The sequence below is a fragment of the Pelodiscus sinensis genome, chromosome 29 (assembly GCF_052426305.1).
Source record: "Pelodiscus sinensis isolate ZL-2025 chromosome 29, ASM5242630v1, whole genome shotgun sequence".
Taxonomy (NCBI): Eukaryota; Metazoa; Chordata; order Testudines; family Trionychidae; genus Pelodiscus; species Pelodiscus sinensis.
This window is the reverse complement of record NC_143080.1, coordinates 5860775-5877827: the sequence shown is the minus strand read 5'-3', so window position 1 is coordinate 5877827 and position 17053 is coordinate 5860775. Positions and strand designations below refer to the sequence as shown.

The following is a 17053-nucleotide window of genomic DNA, read 5'->3' as shown; positions in this document are numbered from 1 at the left end:
ACGGATGCTTTTCCGCAAAAGCACTTTTTGCGGAAAAGCATCCGTAGCCAATCTAGACGTGCTTTTCCGCAAAAAAGCCCCGATTGCCATTTTCGCCATCGGGGCTTTTTTGCGCAAAACAAATCTGAGCTGTCTACACTGGCCCTTTTGTGCAAAAGGACTTTTGCCCGAACGGGAGCAGCATAGTATTTCCGCAAGAAGCACTGATTTCAGACAGTAGGAAGTCAGTGTTCTTGTGGAAATTCAAGCGGCCAGTGTAGACAGTTGGCAAGTTTTTCCGGAAAAGCAGCTGATTTTCTGGAAAAACTGGCCAGTCTAGACACAGCCAGGGGCTATAGGGGCTGCAGCCCAAGGCCCCCCTTAGCCCAGCCCCTAAAGCCCTTTCTTAATCTGGCCCTGGCCATAGCCTCCTTCCTCTTTTGTGGGCAGCTGATCTAAGGCACCTCATTTCTAGCTTTGGGGAAGGGGATTGTTAGGGCCTGTCGAGGAAGACAGTAAAGTGGCTGGCATGCTACGACACGTGGAAGACGATGCTTTCCTCCACCCCCGGGAAGACTATCACACAGTGCCCCTTCGGTCTGTGCCCGAGAGTTTTCAGTCTGGTAGGGAGGTTAGATGTACCGAGACTCATTTTCTCGGTGGAGGATTATGCACATGCTTTGAAACATTGGCTTCAATAACATTTTAAAATTTGAGACTTGAGCCAGCTGAGCTCCACCTTAGCTAACCCTGCAATTTTTTCGGAGCCCTTTGAATTCCTTACAGGCAGCTAGCATCTCATGAGCAGCTGGAGTTATAATGGGTGTGTATAACACTCAAACTGAGCTCTCTGGGCAGGGAGCCACAGAGAAATCTCTGATAACATCTGATGAACTGGTTCATTAGACTAATGATAAAGATCTGTGTTCTGAGCATTATTCTTTATCCCCAGTTCTTGAATCCAGTGACTGGTCTACCGGCCATTCATACTGTTTGCTTTGGTCTTTACCCTCTGGAGAGCACCACAATTTCTCGAGTTCTTCCATCTAATAGTCTGGGGTGGATCATAGTCTCGCTCTCGGTAGCAGAGGTTGACAACACAAAATCAAGGACCCCATCCAACACTAGTGGAGCCCCTTACGGGCCGTCTCAAGGTCAAGTCTTGAGTGTATGGAATTGCCACGGGGCTGCAGTGGGAGCTGTTCCAGGACGAGGGGAAGGAATATGAACATGGGATGTTGTGGAGGAAGCCTGCCCCATTGCTGCCCATTGTGTCTGTCCTGTAGCTACACAGAGGACTTGGGTTCAGCGCGGCCAGCCACATGTGATGAGTTCCAGAGAAATACACTGGAAACGTCTGAACAGCCCTCTCTCCCATTCAGCAGTGTAAGGCAATGTACAAATACAGCCTCCCGCTTTGAATAACACCTGATTGCAGATGGAAACCAGAAGACACAGACAAGCACTGGGGGGGGGAGGGGGAGAGAATGTGTTTCCAGTGAAATGTGACAAAAGCAAGCAAAAAATATGTTGACTTTAGAAGTTGGCACAGACTTTACGGGTTATGAAAACCTTGGAGAATGTATGAGAGAAACAAGGAGCTTGCAGTGGGAACTCCCCCCCATTGCGGGTATAAAAGGAGCCTCCGAGCCAGGGGAAGTTAGCAGCACTCTCCTCCTTTCGTAGCTCAGCTGGGTGACTGTTTTGGGCTTTTGATCCTCCACTGCCTTTCACCATGGCCACCAGCGTCAGGCAGTACTCCTCATCCACATCCCTCAAGAGCGTAGGGGGCTTAGGTGGATTAGGAGGTGGCTCCTCACGGGTTTCCTCCGTGCATCTTGGTGGTCCGTACAGAGCCCCAAGTATCAAAGGGGGATCTAGCAGTTTTTCTGTCTCCTCTTCTAGGTATGTCTCTGGGGTAAGAAGCAGCATGGGTGGTAGCTATGGGGGGAGCTACAGTAGTAGCTTTGGAGGTGGCTATGGGGGTGGGCTTGGAGTTGGCTTTGTGTGTGGATTTGGTGGTAGCTTTGGTGGTGGTGATGGCATCCTCCCTGCGGGTGAAAAGGAAACGATGCAGAACCTGAACGACCGCCTGGCTACCTACCTGGACAAGGTGCGTGCCCTGGAGGAGGCCAATTCCGATCTGGAGATTAAGATCGAGGCGTGGTATAAGAAGCAGGGACCTGGTCCTGACCGTGACCACAGCCCCCATTACAGGACAATTGAAGATCTGAGGAGCAAGGTAGGACACGCTTGTTAAAAAAATCCAATGTCTCTTGTCTGCTTTTCTCTGTTACAGATTGCCCTATGGCCAAGAGCTGAACACAGAGGGCATAACTGAGTATAGGTAACAGGCATAAAAGAAATATGTGCCCAGACTCAAATGATGGCAATTTAGGTTACGTCTACACCGAAATGCTATTTCAGACTTCCAGAGTATCCAGAAATAGCTCTCTCAGGTCTTCCCTGCAAGCCTGTTACTTTGGGTTCGCTAATCCGATATCCCTGTAAACCTCCTTCTATGAGGAGTAAGGGACATTTCGGAATAGCGCTTTATTTCAAAATCTGGCCAAATGGCAAAATAAGCTTTTTCAAAATAGCATCGAACTAAGAGACGCAATCTGCGCAGCTCAAATTGCGTATCTTATTCTGCGTTACGGTGTAGTGTAGACACACCCATAGGCTATGTCTACGCTGCACATTTATTTCAGAATAAACTATTCCGGAATAGTTATTCTGAAATAGCTTATTTCAAAATAACACGTCTACACTGCAAGGAAGCCTCAAAATGAGTCCGAGGCAGGCTTCCCTGATGTAGACCCGCTATCTCAATTTAGTGCCCCAGGAGGAATAAGGTAGAATGGCCCTGGTGAGGGGCTATTTCGAAATAGCAGAAGTAGAGCATCTAGGGTGTGTCTAGACTACATGCCTCCTTCGACGGAGGCATGAAGATTAGCCAGATCGGAAGAGGGAAATGAAGCCGCGATTAAAATAATCGTGGCTTCATTTAAATTTAAATGGCTGCCCCGATCTGCCGATCAGCTGTTTGTCGGCAGATCGGGGCAGTCTGGACGCGATGCGCCGACAAAGAAGCCTTTCTTCATCGGCACAGGTAAACCTGGTTTCACGAGGCATACTTGTGCCGATCAAGAAAGGCTTCTTTGTCGGCGCATCGCGTCCAGACTGCCCCGATCTGCCGACAAACAGCTGATCGGCAGATCGGGGCAGCCATTTAAATTTAAATGAAGCCGCGATTATTTTAATCGCGGCTTCATTTCCCTCTTCCGATCTGGCTAATCTACATGCCTCCGTCGAAGGAGGCATGTAGTCTAGACACACCCCTACACAGCCCCTATTCTGAAATAACTATTTCGGAATAGGTGTTGTTCTTTGTAGAATGAGGTTTACAGAAGTCGGAATAAGCCGTCAGTTATTTCGAAATTATTTTGAAATAACTTTGCTGTGTAGACACATTTTTAATGATTTACACGCATCAGTGATTTGATGATAGACCTCCAGAAGGAGCAAAACTGCATTTCCTATAAATGATTCCTATGAGGGAAACAGACTTTGGGACAGGAACGTAGCAGCAGACGCCTACTGGTCCAAGTTTGTTAGATGTTACATCTTGGGTGCTTCAACAACACGAGAAGAAAGAAGGCTGCAGCAGCCGTAATGCTTGTAGGATTATACACAAGTGACTAAGTACCGGATATTACTTACACTCCAAGTATGTGCTTCTGCCAATGTTTAGCTCCGGGCAGGGACACGGTATCTGTTTGGCATGGCTCACCTACTGTGGAAGGCTTTGTGAACACACAGACGCTACGAGGATCATAATGATTTTAATAATCATGTCTAGCCTGTGATTAGGCTGAATCTGGAGGTTCAAAGAAGACCAAAGCAAATGATAATGAGGATATGGGAAAGGGTGGCGGGTTTTTTTAGAAATGTGGGTGGTTCCCAGAATCTGCACCCTCCCTTACCTGCCTAAGGCTCTGGGAGTTTGAGGTGGGGGGGGGGGTGCAGGCTTGGGGAGAGAGCATGGGTCAGGGAGAAGGTCTGGGGTACAGGCTGTGGGATGGAGTTGGAGTGCTGGCTCTGGGCTGGGTCAGGGGGCGGAGGTGCAAGAGGGGGGAGGTTGTAGATTCTGGGAGGGCGTCTGGGTGCCGGGCAGCGTTCCTTCTAATTTCTTCCAGCCATATGTGGAATACATTTTGTTATGTGCATCAAGGCCTGTGCGGAGGTGCACCACCAGTAAGAACACCTGCTGCTGGCTGTGGGCGGCATTGGAATTCTTCCTGGGTGGCCACCCAAGCGCTCAGCTTGCAGGGCACACGGGTGCGGGGTGCAGGCTCTGGGCTGGAGTAAGGAGCGGGGGTGCAAGCTCTGGGAGGGAGTTTAGGGGTGGGAGGCAGGGCGGGGGAAGGGCGGGAGTATGGGTGGGGCAGAGTGTGTGAGGCAGACTGAGAGGAGCGGGAGTGCGGGGGGGGGGAGGGATGGGGTGCAGCGCTTACCTGGGGGTAAGTGGACGAGCCGGGGGTTTCCACGCACTGCTTCCCACAAGCACCGCCCCCCAGAGCTCCCATTGGCTGCAGGGGCGCTTGTGATGGGGGCAGAGCATGGAGACATCCCCATCTCGGGACTGCAGGGACATGTTGGCAGCTGCACATGCAGGAAGTTGCTTAGTCCCGCTGCGCTGCTTGTGGTGGCAGTGGGGGTCCCTGGGCCCTTTAAATTAACCTGGAGCTGGGGGAGGGGACACCGTGGGGGGAGTGCGCGGGGGTGGCAGGTGGGGCCAGGGAGAGACCCAGCCGTGAGCTTTGCTGGAGCTGCGCCCACGGGCCAGGAATATTCCGGGGAGCCTGGCCTCCCCAGGCCAAATAACTCGCTGCCCCTGGAGGCGGGACCTTGGCAATTCAGGAATGGCTGACACAAGGCCTAACGTTTTCCGTAGGCTCACGACTAGGAGGATTCCGAACAAGCTGGGCCAGGTTCTGTTCTCTCTTACCCCAGGGTAGGTCAGGAGTAGCTTCCCTCAAGCCAGTGTGAGCAGAACCGGTCCTATCTGCTTCCTTCTAATTCAGGTGTGTGTCTCAGTGTTTGCGCCGACAGCTCTCCTGAAAAGGGACCAGGGATGCCCTCGCTGCAGAACCAATGTTCACGTCCCTCCCTCTCCCCTGGTTACTTGGCTCATTTGCTTTCAAATTCTACGACATTTCTCTCCGGAGGCTGGATGGCTACGCCCTTACTCAAACCGAACTCTCACTGAATGCCGTGTCAGTGGCATCATGGGGAGCGGTCCCCAAGGAAGGAGCATATGTCTCAGAGTCACCGTCTTTGCTTCACGCAGCATCAGCAGTGACTGCCAGCATAATGCCAGAAACTGAGATGCTTAGCGATGCAGGTGACTCAGACTCCGGTCTAATAAACCTCCCAAGCGGGTTTCTTTCCTTCTCTTTGACTCCACTTCGCTAGCTTTACTCAGGCCAGGTCTAACCTACACCTGAAATGTCGGCTTAAGGTACACAACTCTAGCTACGTAGAATACATAGCTGGAGTTGGTGTACGTTAAGCTGAGTTCGGGGGCATCCCCCCAGTGGGAGGCCGTTGGGAGCAAATGCTCCTTTTGGCTTTCCGTTCTCCTTGCGACTGCGAGAAGTACAGGTGCTGGCCAGTGCAGCCCTCAGCGTTCGAGTTATGGGTCTATACCAGACCCGCTCAATGGAACGCCAGAACATCGATCTCCAGCAGGGTGAGTGAAGATGTGCCCTTAGAACCCGAGCTTTGGTTTTCCTCTCCCTGGTGCTTCAGGAGAAGTTACTAAAGGGAGCACAGTCACAGGGAGAGATTCTGCTTAGAGAATTCCACCCAACTTCTGTCCCTTTCTCATGCAGGAGAGTGTAATTGATGGCAATGAAAGTCCTGGCGCAAGAGAATCTATTGATTATTATTATTATTAATGATGTATGTATGTATTTATTTGCATTACTGTTGTGTCTAGGAACCTGAGCCCCAGGGAATCAATCCCAAGTCAAACCCAAAAACTGTTCGTTTAAGTGATGCAGGGTGCGTCTATGCTGCAGAGTTTTTTTCGGAAAAACACCCGTTTTTTCTGAAAAAAAAACTTCAGTTACGTCCACACTGCAATTGCATTCTTTCGAAAAAAAATTGAAAGAACAAAGGGGTTTTTCTGACAGCGGTAAGCCTCTTTCTACGAAGAACACCTTCTCCGAAAGAGCTCTTTCGGAAAAAGGCATGTGTGGATGGTGAAGAGTGGTTTCTTCGAAAGAAGAGGCCTCCAGGAAAAACTACAGGTGCCCTGGTGGCCACTCCATCCACAGCAATCAGAACTTAAATGCAAGATAGCGTCCAATCAATGTGGATGCTATCTTTCGAAAAAGCAGATCGCTTTTTCCATGTGCTTTGGCAGTGTGGACACTCTCTTTCGGAGGAAGTTTTTCTCTTCTGGAAAAGCTCCTTCTGAACGAAGCCTGTAGTCTAGATGTAGCTTCAAAACTAAAAACCTCTGGGTGGCATTGAAGTCAAACTGAACCAAAAGCCCCCAAACCAGTAACTAGTTCAAAATAACAGGTTCAATAACCAGGTGCGGAGAGATGGACTTTTGGGGATGCTGAGCTCTGTGCTGCACCCTAGAGTCAGAGAGAGAGGTAGGGACCACATTTACCAGGAAGCCATGGAGGAGATGACACAGGAGGGAGGCAAGGGAGAGGCATTCTGGGACTGGTAGTTCTCTTGTCTGTTATGACCAGGGTGACCAGATGTCCAGTTTTTTTAGGGACAGTCCCAATATTTAGGACTTTTTCTTACATAGGGGCCTATTACTCTCCACCCTCATCCTGATTTTTTGCACTTTCTATCTGGTCGCCCTAGTTATGCCCAAGTAGATAACTGTCCGTAGAAGGAAATTACAACTCCCAGAACACCCCCATCCATGTCTCCTCCTGTTTCTTGCTGGATGTTCATTCCTTCCTGCTATAGAAGTCAGTGTAGGAAGGGAATTTTCTGGGCTGAATTTCATTTTGTCACCTCAGTGATCAAATATGACTGACAGACTCTTTGGGTAAGTCTAAACTACATCCCTTTTTTGATAAAGGGATGTAAATTAGACATATCGAAATTGCAATTGCACATCGAAATTACAAATGAAGTCAGGATTTGAATTTCCCATGCTTCATTTGCATAATGGCAACCGTGACTTTTTTTCAAGAAGCCTCTTTTTGAAAAAAAAAAAACAAAAAACCCTGCGGTCAAGATGGGGATCTTTCAACAGAAATGCCCCGTTTCGAAAGATCCTGTAAACCCCATTTTTTGAGGGTTACAGGATCTTTCGAAATGGGGCATTTCTGTCGAAAGATCTCCATCTTGACCACTTTTTTTTTTCGAAAAGAGGCTTTTCGAAAAAAAGCTGCAGCTGCCATTATGCAAATGAAGAGCAGGAAATTCAAATTGCGGCTTCATTTGCAATTTCAATGTGTCTAATTTACATCCCTTTATTGAAAAATGGATGTAGTTTAGACATATCCTTTAGAGCCTTGGTTACATGACGAGAGCAGTGAAAAGGGCCCTTAGTGCAAATGAGAATTTGGTCCATACCAGTTTGTCTCTCATCTCCGTGGTACAGTTATGCAAGTTCAATTATCTAGAAGCTGTGCCTTCTGCTAACCATTAATGTCTGTTCACACCCATCAGCTAGGCTCCATCTAGACTGCAGGCTTCTTTTGGGAGAAGCTTTTCCGGAAGAGATCTTCCAAAAAAACCTTCTTCTGAAACAGCGCATCCGCACTGCCAAAGTGCAATGAAAAAGTGATCTGCTTTTTCGAAAGATAGCATCCACACTCAATGGATGTTATCTCACATTTAAGCTGTGATTCCTATGGATGGAATGGCCACCAGGGAACCTGTGCTTTGTCCTCTTTCCTCCTCTTTCGAAAGAACTCTCTCTTCCCCGTCCACACACACCTTTTTCCGAAAGAGCTCTTTCAGAAAAAGGCTTCTTCCTTGCAGAATGAGGATTGCCAATGCCAGAAAAATGCCTCTGTTTTTTCAATTTTTTTCGAAAGAATGTGATTGCAGTGTGGACATAAGTGACGTTTTTCCGAAAAAAGTTGTAGTGCAGATATTACATGTTACTGAAACAACTTTTTAATGCCCTCTTCTCCTTTTCTCTTCCCCAGATCCTTGCTGCCACTATCGCCAATGCCAACCTTGTCTTGCAGATTGATAATGTCAGGCTGGCAGCTGATGACTTCAAAACCAAGTAAGCCCAGGGCCCCACAGAGCTCTGAGAAGGGAAAGGTGTAAAAAAGCCATTCTTCCAGAGGGTCTCTCTTGCTGATTGCATTTCAAGATGCTTCCCATGTTCCCACATTTTGTAGTGATTGGAAAAGGGAAGCGGGGAACTTTCATTTTGGCTTTCATGAATTCAGAAGAAGCTTTTGATCCATTGGGGGAAAGGCCAGTCACAAAAATGCCATTAAAAATGAATGAAAATTGTGGAGGAAAAGGGAATGAAAAATCATTATTGGCTGGATGTGCCTGAGCTTTTGACCTTCTTTGCACATGAAGGTATGTGACGGAGCTGGCCCTGTGCATGAGCGTGGAGGCGGACATCAATGGCCTGCGCAGGGTCCTGGACGAGCTGACTCTGGCTAGAAATGACCTGGAGATGCAGATTGAAAACCTGAAGGAGGATCTGGTTTATCTCAAGAAGAACCATGAGGAGGTGAGAACAAAACAAGGCACAAGGCACAAACAAGAGACCTATACATAGTAGCGAATCCACAATGGAATCTACACAGGCTGATCAGTATGAATAGTTCCAAGATTCTGGGGTTGTTAAAGAGATATGGGCAGGTAAAGAATAATTGACTCTGAATGTGTATTCTGTAGCATCTGGTAAGTTACATCCACCACTTACGATTCGGGTAACTCCTACTGGAGCCGAGTTATTGGCTATAGGCACGGAACCATACGCTTGGCTGCGAGGGTTGTGAAGCCATGTGATGCTCGGTATTTTATCTGACAAACGTGAACAATTGAAACCCCTATAAGATTTTTTTTTAAGATCTCTAAGCAGGGTGCAAGTGTAAAAACCTCCTTATATTCACTGTAGGGAGCAGGTACAGGTAAGCTGCAGATGCGCATAGTGTGTTTCTCTTGTCACAGGAAATGGATATACTATGCAGCCAGCTGAGTGGAGAGATCACGGTGGAGATGGACGCGGCTCCTGGGGTGGACCTGACCAAGATCCTGGCTGACATGAGAGAGCGGTATGAGAGCTTGGCAGAGAAGAACCGGAAAGAGGCCGAGCAGTGGTTCTACAGCCAGGTGCGCAATGCCTGAATGAATAAAAGCACTTGCCACGTACTGATGCCGGCGGCAGGGCTGTGCACACGCAGTGCGTGCCGTAACTAAGTTGTTTCCCCTCGTTCCAGACTGAAGAGCTGAACCGGGAAGTAGCCATGAACACGGAACAGCTGCAGAGCGGCAAGTCGGAGATCACGGAACTCAGACGCACGATCCAGGGTCTGGAGATAGAGCTGCAGTCCCAGCTCAGCATGGTATGGGCCACTGGATTCCCAGGGAGACACACCCAAGGGCAGGTGCTGAGATGAGCCACCCTCTCACTGAATTCTTTCCTCTCTGTTCTCCATTCTCAGAAAGCCGCTCTGGAGGGCACCTTGGCGGAGACGGAAGCCCGCTACGGCACCCAGTTGGCCCAGCTCCAGGCCCTGGTCACTAGCGTGGAGGAACAGCTTGCTGAGCTGCGATGCGACATGGAGCACCAGAACCATGAATACAAGATTCTCGTGGACGTCAAGACACGCCTGGAGCAGGAGATCGCCACATACCGCCGCCTGCTGGAGGGCGAGGATGGCCAGTATGTAACAGGCATTGATTGGAGAGGGGCAGTACTGGCTGATGGTGACACAGCTATACAGCTGAATTGCCTGTGTTCCTAGAGACTCATTTTGAACTAAATAGTCAAGATTAGTGGCTATGAAGACGAATAAGTGATAGCTCAGTGGCTTATCTCCTGTGCCCATCCTCGTTGTCTTGGGAGGTGTTCATTCTCAGAAGGACGGAGTCTTCCCTTCACAGTACTGTGGTAAGAGCAGGGGACTGGGACCTAGAAGAACAGGTTTGTTTTCTGGGCTCTGGTGATAACTCACTGAACAAGCTTATTGGTCAATTGATTTCTCTAGCCCTTCGCGTTCCCATCTGTAAAAATGTGTCGCTAATATTTTTACTCTGTCTCCTAGGAAAGGTGAAACAAAAGACAGGACTATGCAGCACTTTAAAGACTAACAAGATGGTTTATTAGATGATGAGCTTTCGTGGGCCAGACCCACTTCCTCAGATCAAATTGTGGAAGAAAATTGGCACGACCATATATACCAAAGGATACAATTAAAAAAAAAGTGAACACATATAAAATTGACAAATCAGATTTTAGAACAGAGGAAGGGTGTGTGTGGGGGGGAAGGAGATTAGTGTCTATGAGATAATGATATTAGGGGTGATAATTGGGGAAGCTATCTTTGTAATGGGGAAGGTAGTTAGCATCTTTGTTAAGGCCTTTGGTATATATGGTCATGTCAATTTTCTTCCACAATTTGATCTGAGGAAGTGGGTTTGGCCCACGAAAGCTCATCACCTAATAAACCATCTTGTTAGTCTTTAAAGTGATGCATAGTCCTGTCTTTTGTTTCAGCAAGACCAGACTAACATGGCTACATCTCTATTACTATCCTAGGAAAGGTGAGAGGTTATGTGAGAGATCAATAACAAGTTGTGAGATGCTTTGATCTGTTGGAAGGATTTTCTCATGTAGTTAAAATGCTGGAGAATTTTGGGGAAACTTAGGCTGTTGCAGAAAGTGAAAAGCACTGAATACAGATCTTGGGATCCCGGAAATGTGTTCATATTTCTAATTTGCTCTCATTACTTTTCCCTTTGTAGCATTGCTGCCGAGTACCCTGCAGTCCTCTCCTCGCTGTCTACTAACGAATGTAAGGACCGTACGTGAGGTTTCGTTCACCTCTCTAACGAGCAGCTTTGCAAACTACAAGCTAGTCAGCTGACACTTGTACAATTTGATAATTAACAAAGTAGAGTCTGTGAAGAATGGGTGGAGGGGACAGGAATAGAAAATCCCCAAATGATCATTGCCCCTACAAGCATAAAAGACTAGGGGGTATGTCTACACTACCCCGCTAGTTCGAACTAGGAGGGTAGTGTAGACATACCCTGGGTAAAGGGGCCTTTTAACCGAGTTGTCAGAGCTGTGCAAAACCCATTACTTTGGGGTCATGGAGAAAAGGAAGGTTGGCTCTGGAGCAGCAGATGACCTTCAAGTGGGTTCAATCCTCTTTGGGCTACTTTGAATTCTATTTTTGGAGAAACCTAAAAAAATCAAATAATACTTAAATCATCAAGTGATTTTATTTAGTTGGGATTCTGTGCAAAAATCCATCCTCAAATATGAGCTCAAAAGTGTATGCAAATAGTTTAGTCTACCCTTGACTGGTCTGCACATAGCGGTGAATCTCTCCATGAATCCAGATTGAACTTTTGCTTTCTCATTAACCGTTCTGGTGATAGATACATGTTGGCTGCTGCAGTCCCATTTTTTTCTTTTGTCCCTCAACGAATGAAGAATTGTGTATTCAAGATGCTTAGGGAGCATGACCAATATTTTTTCTATGCTCTAAATCATTTTTTTCTCTCCTTTTCTTTGCAGTAATCATACCCACTCTTAAAGTCCACACGGTTCTTGAGGAGGTCCAAGATAGAAAGGTGGTCTCATCCCGCGAGCAGGTTTAGCTTTCCACCTGCTAACAGCACAGAGACCTCTATGGAGCCCAGTTCCCAAGGCTTAAACTGCTCAGAAACAATAAAGAGAGAGATTCGCGGAAAGCTCCAGCTGCTGTACCTGACTGAGCCATGGGGAAAACTCAGCTCAGTTTGTTTGTTCTTTCCCTTCTCAGTGTCTTGCATTGGCCGTCACCTGCCTTTAAGTGCCACACTGGTCTGCAAATGTCTAATAAAGCTTTTCATCTGATTCATGCAATATGGAACTTGTCTCTGTTGCACTAGTTAGGCCTCAGCTGGAGTACTGTGTCCAGTTCTGGGCAGACATTTCAAGAAAGATGTGGAGAAATTGGAAAGGGTACAGAGAAGAGCGACAAGAATGATTAAAGGTCTAGAGAACATGACCTATGAAGCCAGGCTTCATGAACTGGGCTTGTTTAGTTTGGAAAAAAGAAGATTAAGGGGGGACATGATAGCGGTTTTCAAATATCTAAAAGGGTGTCACAAGGAGGAAAGAGAAAATTTGTTCCTCTTGGTTTCTGAGGACAGGACAAGGAGTAATGGGCTTAAAGTGCAGCAAGGGAGGTTTAGATTGGACATTAGGAAAAAATTCCTAACTGTCAGGGTGGTCAAATATTGGAATAAATTGCCAAGGGAGGTGGTGGAATCTCCCTCTCTGGAGATATTTAAGAACAGGTTAGATAGACATCTGTTAGGGATGGTGTAGACGGAGCTTGGTCCTGCCTTGAGGGAGGGGGGCTGGACTCGATGACCTCTTGAGGTCCCTTCCAGTGCTATTATTCTATGATTCTATATCTCAGATATTGAAGACTTCAAATGATGGTTTAAAGACCCCAAGATGCAGAGAATCCTCCAGCAAGTGATCCGTGCCCCATGCTACAGAGGAAGGCGGCAGAAGATGGAGCTGTTCTGAGGTTGAGGGAAGGGAGAAAGCAAGAAGGAAGGTTTTCCAAAAGCGACATAAAGGATCTCGGGGAATAGTTTCTCACTCAGCGCATTGCTAGGCCATACCTGGGGATGGCTGAGTGGAGAACTTGATAGGAGTTTTGGGGGGAGGAGGTGACAGCTGGGACAAGAAGCTTAAGTATGAACAAAACATACAAGTCTGAAGGAGTGCTAATTCAAGCTAGCAGCACTGGGCTCAGTTCTGTGAACCTTAGTTATGCTGAGAGGCACCTACAAAGTTACAGTTACAATAGGCAATTCCCCCTTCAGGTGCATTCACCTTCTCATCACTGTTGGAGATAAGCCACGCCCACTCAGATTTAATTAGCACTGATGTCACACCCCCATCTCTGTACCCCTTCCATTCTTTTCTCTTCAAGCATCCGAGGAAGTGAGTTGTAGCTCACAAAAGCTTATGCTCTAATACATTTGTTAGTCTTTAAAGTGTCACCGGACTCCTTGTTTTTGCTGAAACAGACTAACATGGCGACACATCTAAAACGACAGAGCTGGGTCATTGACTTCAACAGGGCCAGTACTTTCTGAAGTATTACTCAGAGCGAGTCAGGATGGTGGAACTGGGCTTTCTGCAACCTAAGTGACCAGTCCAGGCATTAAAAGATCTGCACAAAGGAACCTGTTCTTGAGAGATGGAGGTTTCACTTCTGTGCAATGTTTGAGCTGAGGAGAATAGAGGAGCATAGAGATATCATTTGGATATTTATCAGAATCCCTCCGAATCCCTCTCTGTACAGAATTCCACTGTATTTCCAAGGCATGCTGTAACATTAGAGTAAACGAAATATAAAGCTGCAAAGCACAAATGTCATCTCAGTTCCTACTTTCTTACTTAACTGAAATGATAACCACATTGTGAGGCATATTATATAGAAAACTAGAAGACATACTCGGTGTTGTCTGGGTAGTTCAGGGCAGGAGGCTTGGGCGGAGGAGGGGGGAACCAGGGCAGAGACTTGGGGAGAGGGGGTGGGGCAGGAAGCTGTGGGAGGTGCAAAAGTGGGGGTTAGGAGATGAGGAGGGGCTCAGAGTCCCATCTGGCATGACTTTCTCTCCCCTCCAAGCTGGTGGGACCTTTTCTCACTCCCCCAGCACCCCAGACTGGCAGGGACCTTCTCTCCCCATCAGCGCAGAGGCCTCCAGGGATCCCCACCATCCCACCCAGGTGCCAGGGGCCTTCTATCTTCCCCCAGCCCCCCGATCACCAGGGACCTTTTCTCTCCCCACCCCTCTGGTGCTGCAGCCAAGGGCCAGGGGAGGGAAAGAGTTTGGGGCAGGGGGCTACTTACTCGATCTGGTGGCAGGCAAGGTGGCAAAGCCCCAATCCTGTTCACCACTTTCTTAGTGGTGCAGCTGCCCTCAGTGGTGACTCTGCAGTATAGCTCTCTCCAGCACTCACTGCCCCCAGTGGCCACTCTCTGTGTCCCCTCCCTTTCGATGTTATGGAAAACAACCCCATTCCTGGCACTTTCCATTTTCCTGGCACAGCCAAACCCTGACTGCTTTAAGTTAGGATAAGAGGAAGCTGCATACCAAAATTCGGTGGTCTTAGCTCTTACCATTTAGGAGGAGGTCTTGAACAAACAGACTCATAGACAGACAGATATACATTTCTAAAATACATAGATAGATATTCTCAGAACATTTTCACAGATCTCTTCACATTCGCTTGCGATCACTTTTAAGAGAGCGCAACAAAACTAATAAACGTTTTAAACATCTTGATCTATGAGCAAAGGTTAAAAACCTGGGTCTGTTTAGGTTGGGTGAAAAACTGAAAAAGTGACAATAAGGGGGAACACTCAAAAACAGTTCAATTTTTTTGAAATGCTACCCACTTTCAAAAGGAAACAAAATACATTGAAAGTTTTTTGTTGAAAAATACAAGCGACATGTTTTGAATGAAATGGAAGCTGATCATTAGCTTTACAAATTGTATACAAACAAGATTCTGATGAGCAATTCTTGTAATTTACAATTGCTACAACTCCCTCAGTGACAGCAATAGCCAGTATGTAAAGAGAGGCACTTTTATCAGAGGCAGTAGTAGGCAGACAGTCCAAGCTACAGCTTCCAGATATGGCGGCAGGTACTTTCTTTGGAGGCTACCAAGCAACAAAAGTTAGGGCACATTGAGTTTTGCAAAAATTGTCTTCAGGAAGTCAGGTGGGCCTACATGAATTATTGAGAGATGTTGAATAATACAGCCAAAAATTCACACAATAGATACTTTGATAAGTTCTCTTTTCTTTGGAGTAGCATAATTCTTGTGGTGGTAGAGATTCATGAGCAAGCTGGAATTATTGGATTCATTGGTGTGTCTTGTGATAAATGATAACATTGGGCTTTGTCAGACAGGATTATGGACAACATTCCACAATTTTCAACTTTCCTGCAGAGTGTAGACCCTTAGGCCATGTCAACACTACGTGGAAGATCGATGCTGCTGTGATTGATCTTCCAGGGTTTGATTTAGTGGGTCTAATAAAGACCCACTAAATCACACTCAGAGGGTGCCCTCATCAGCGCTGGTACTCCTTGTCCTCAGAAGGAGTAAGGGAAGCTAACGGGAGCATTTGCTCCCATCAACCCCCCCACTGTATGGACAGCGTGGAAACGTGACTTAAGATAAATCGACTCCAACTATGTAATTAATGTAGCTGGAGTTGTGTACTTTAAGTCAACTTTCGTCTGTAGTGTAGACCAGCCCTTAGATATTGAAGATGAAAAAGACATACATGTATAGAATCAGAAAATACTAGAACTGGAAGGGACCTCGAGAGGTCATCAAGTCCAGTTCCCTGCCCTCATGGACCAAGCACCATCTAGATCATCCCCGATAGACGCTTGTCTAACCTGCTCTTAATATCTCCACTGATGGAGATTCCATAACCTCCCTAGGCAATTTATTCCTGTGTTTAACCACCCTGACAGTTAGGAAGTTTTTCCTAATGCCCAACCTAAACCTCCCTTGCTGCAGTTTATGACAACATACACCGTTGAAAGATGTAACGTCCCCATGTAGGAGCTATATCCCAGAGTGTAGAACCTGCAAGTAGCTCTGGAGATATGGTTACATATGGGAAAGTAATTCTATTCCCTAGCGCAAGTCAGGCACTGCCTACTCTGCTTTGGTTAACCATCACCCCCAAAAGCATGGTGACTGTAGATCTCACTGAAGACCAGGGAATATAACTCTGCTTCTGGGGACAAATTCACAACTAGAGTTGGCAGGAGTGACTCTGCTGACTTGGGTGAAAATGTGACCAGTGCTAGAGATATGTCACCGATGAGTCTCACGAAGAAGCTGTTCGGTTTTTGCTACTTTTTGCTACAGGAGCATACTCACTGCATGAGAACCACTAAGCTTTGCTGGGGTTCTCTCTGCAGGAAATGAAATCTGAGAAACTAGCCAGCTGTGGGTAGCAATGTGGAGGTCAGTTCCGGAGGGAAATCCTACAGGGGAATGTGACATCACTATGAAACTATGATGCAGCCCTGTCGCCAGAATCCAGCTGAGTCGTTGACAGGACACTGGGTTCTTGTGTCCCCCTCCCTTGTACGCTCACCCTTCCACCCCAAGTCAGATAACCTGACCTCATGGAGACCACGGCTCTCGGCACAGACCACAGGTTAATTCATTAGTTTGGGCTCTAACTACTTTTTCAGTCACCTGCTCTGCCACACAAGAAATTACTCAAAAGGGTTAATTACACCCAGCACGTTCAGGAGCTGCCTGCTCTGTGAGTCTCTGTTCTGACAAGAGACAGTGTTCAGCCCTCGCAACAGCCTCAGCAACCACCAGCCAGCCCTTTGCAAGACTCTTGATTACTGACTGACCTTCCCTCTGGAAAGCCAAGTATCTAGTGCATCTCTAACAGTAATTGGTCCCATGAATTTCGTTAGTGCTTTGGCCATATACAGCCTCCTGAGCGAAGTGTGCAAAAGGCTTCACATTTGCCCCCAACATGTTTATCATCTAAATTAGACACAGGAAACGATGACCACAGGCAAAGATGAAAGGAGGGAAGGTACGAAGAAGGGTAACAAATGTAGGGAAGACGTTTATGAGCTTTGAGTTTTGTTCTTTTCTCACGTTTCCTACATGAGCAATGTAGAGAAAGAGGGGATGAGCAGGTGACTGTGAGACTCTGGCTAACACTGAGGGTACGTCTAGACTACAGGGTTTTGTTGACAGAAGTTTTGTCGACAGTTACTGTCGACAAAACTTCTGTCGACAAAGAGCATCTAG

At 47.1% G+C, this 17053-nt stretch overlaps 1 protein-coding gene and 1 long non-coding RNA gene across 3 annotated transcripts in view; one reads left to right on the top strand and one right to left on the bottom strand.

Moving 5' to 3' along the window:
• LOC112544311 (uncharacterized) overlaps positions 1-17053 on the bottom strand; it is a 157775-nt gene that overhangs the window by 21228 nt on the left and 119494 nt on the right. For both annotated transcript variants that reach the window (XR_003087646.3, XR_016348061.1), the window contains exon 2: positions 2084-2209. This is a non-coding gene — a long non-coding RNA (uncharacterized LOC112544311). The remainder of the gene's footprint in view (positions 1-2083; positions 2210-17053) is intronic.
• LOC102454269 (keratin, type I cytoskeletal 14-like) lies at positions 1209-12071 on the top strand. Its single transcript, XM_006114299.5, has 8 exons — positions 1209-2221; positions 8178-8260; positions 8569-8725; positions 9169-9330; positions 9438-9563; positions 9663-9883; positions 10966-11015; positions 11747-12071. Exons 1-8 carry the CDS (start codon positions 1715-1717, stop codon positions 11827-11829), a joined length of 1389 nt encoding a protein of 462 aa, XP_006114361.3. The 5' UTR covers positions 1209-1714; the 3' UTR covers positions 11830-12071.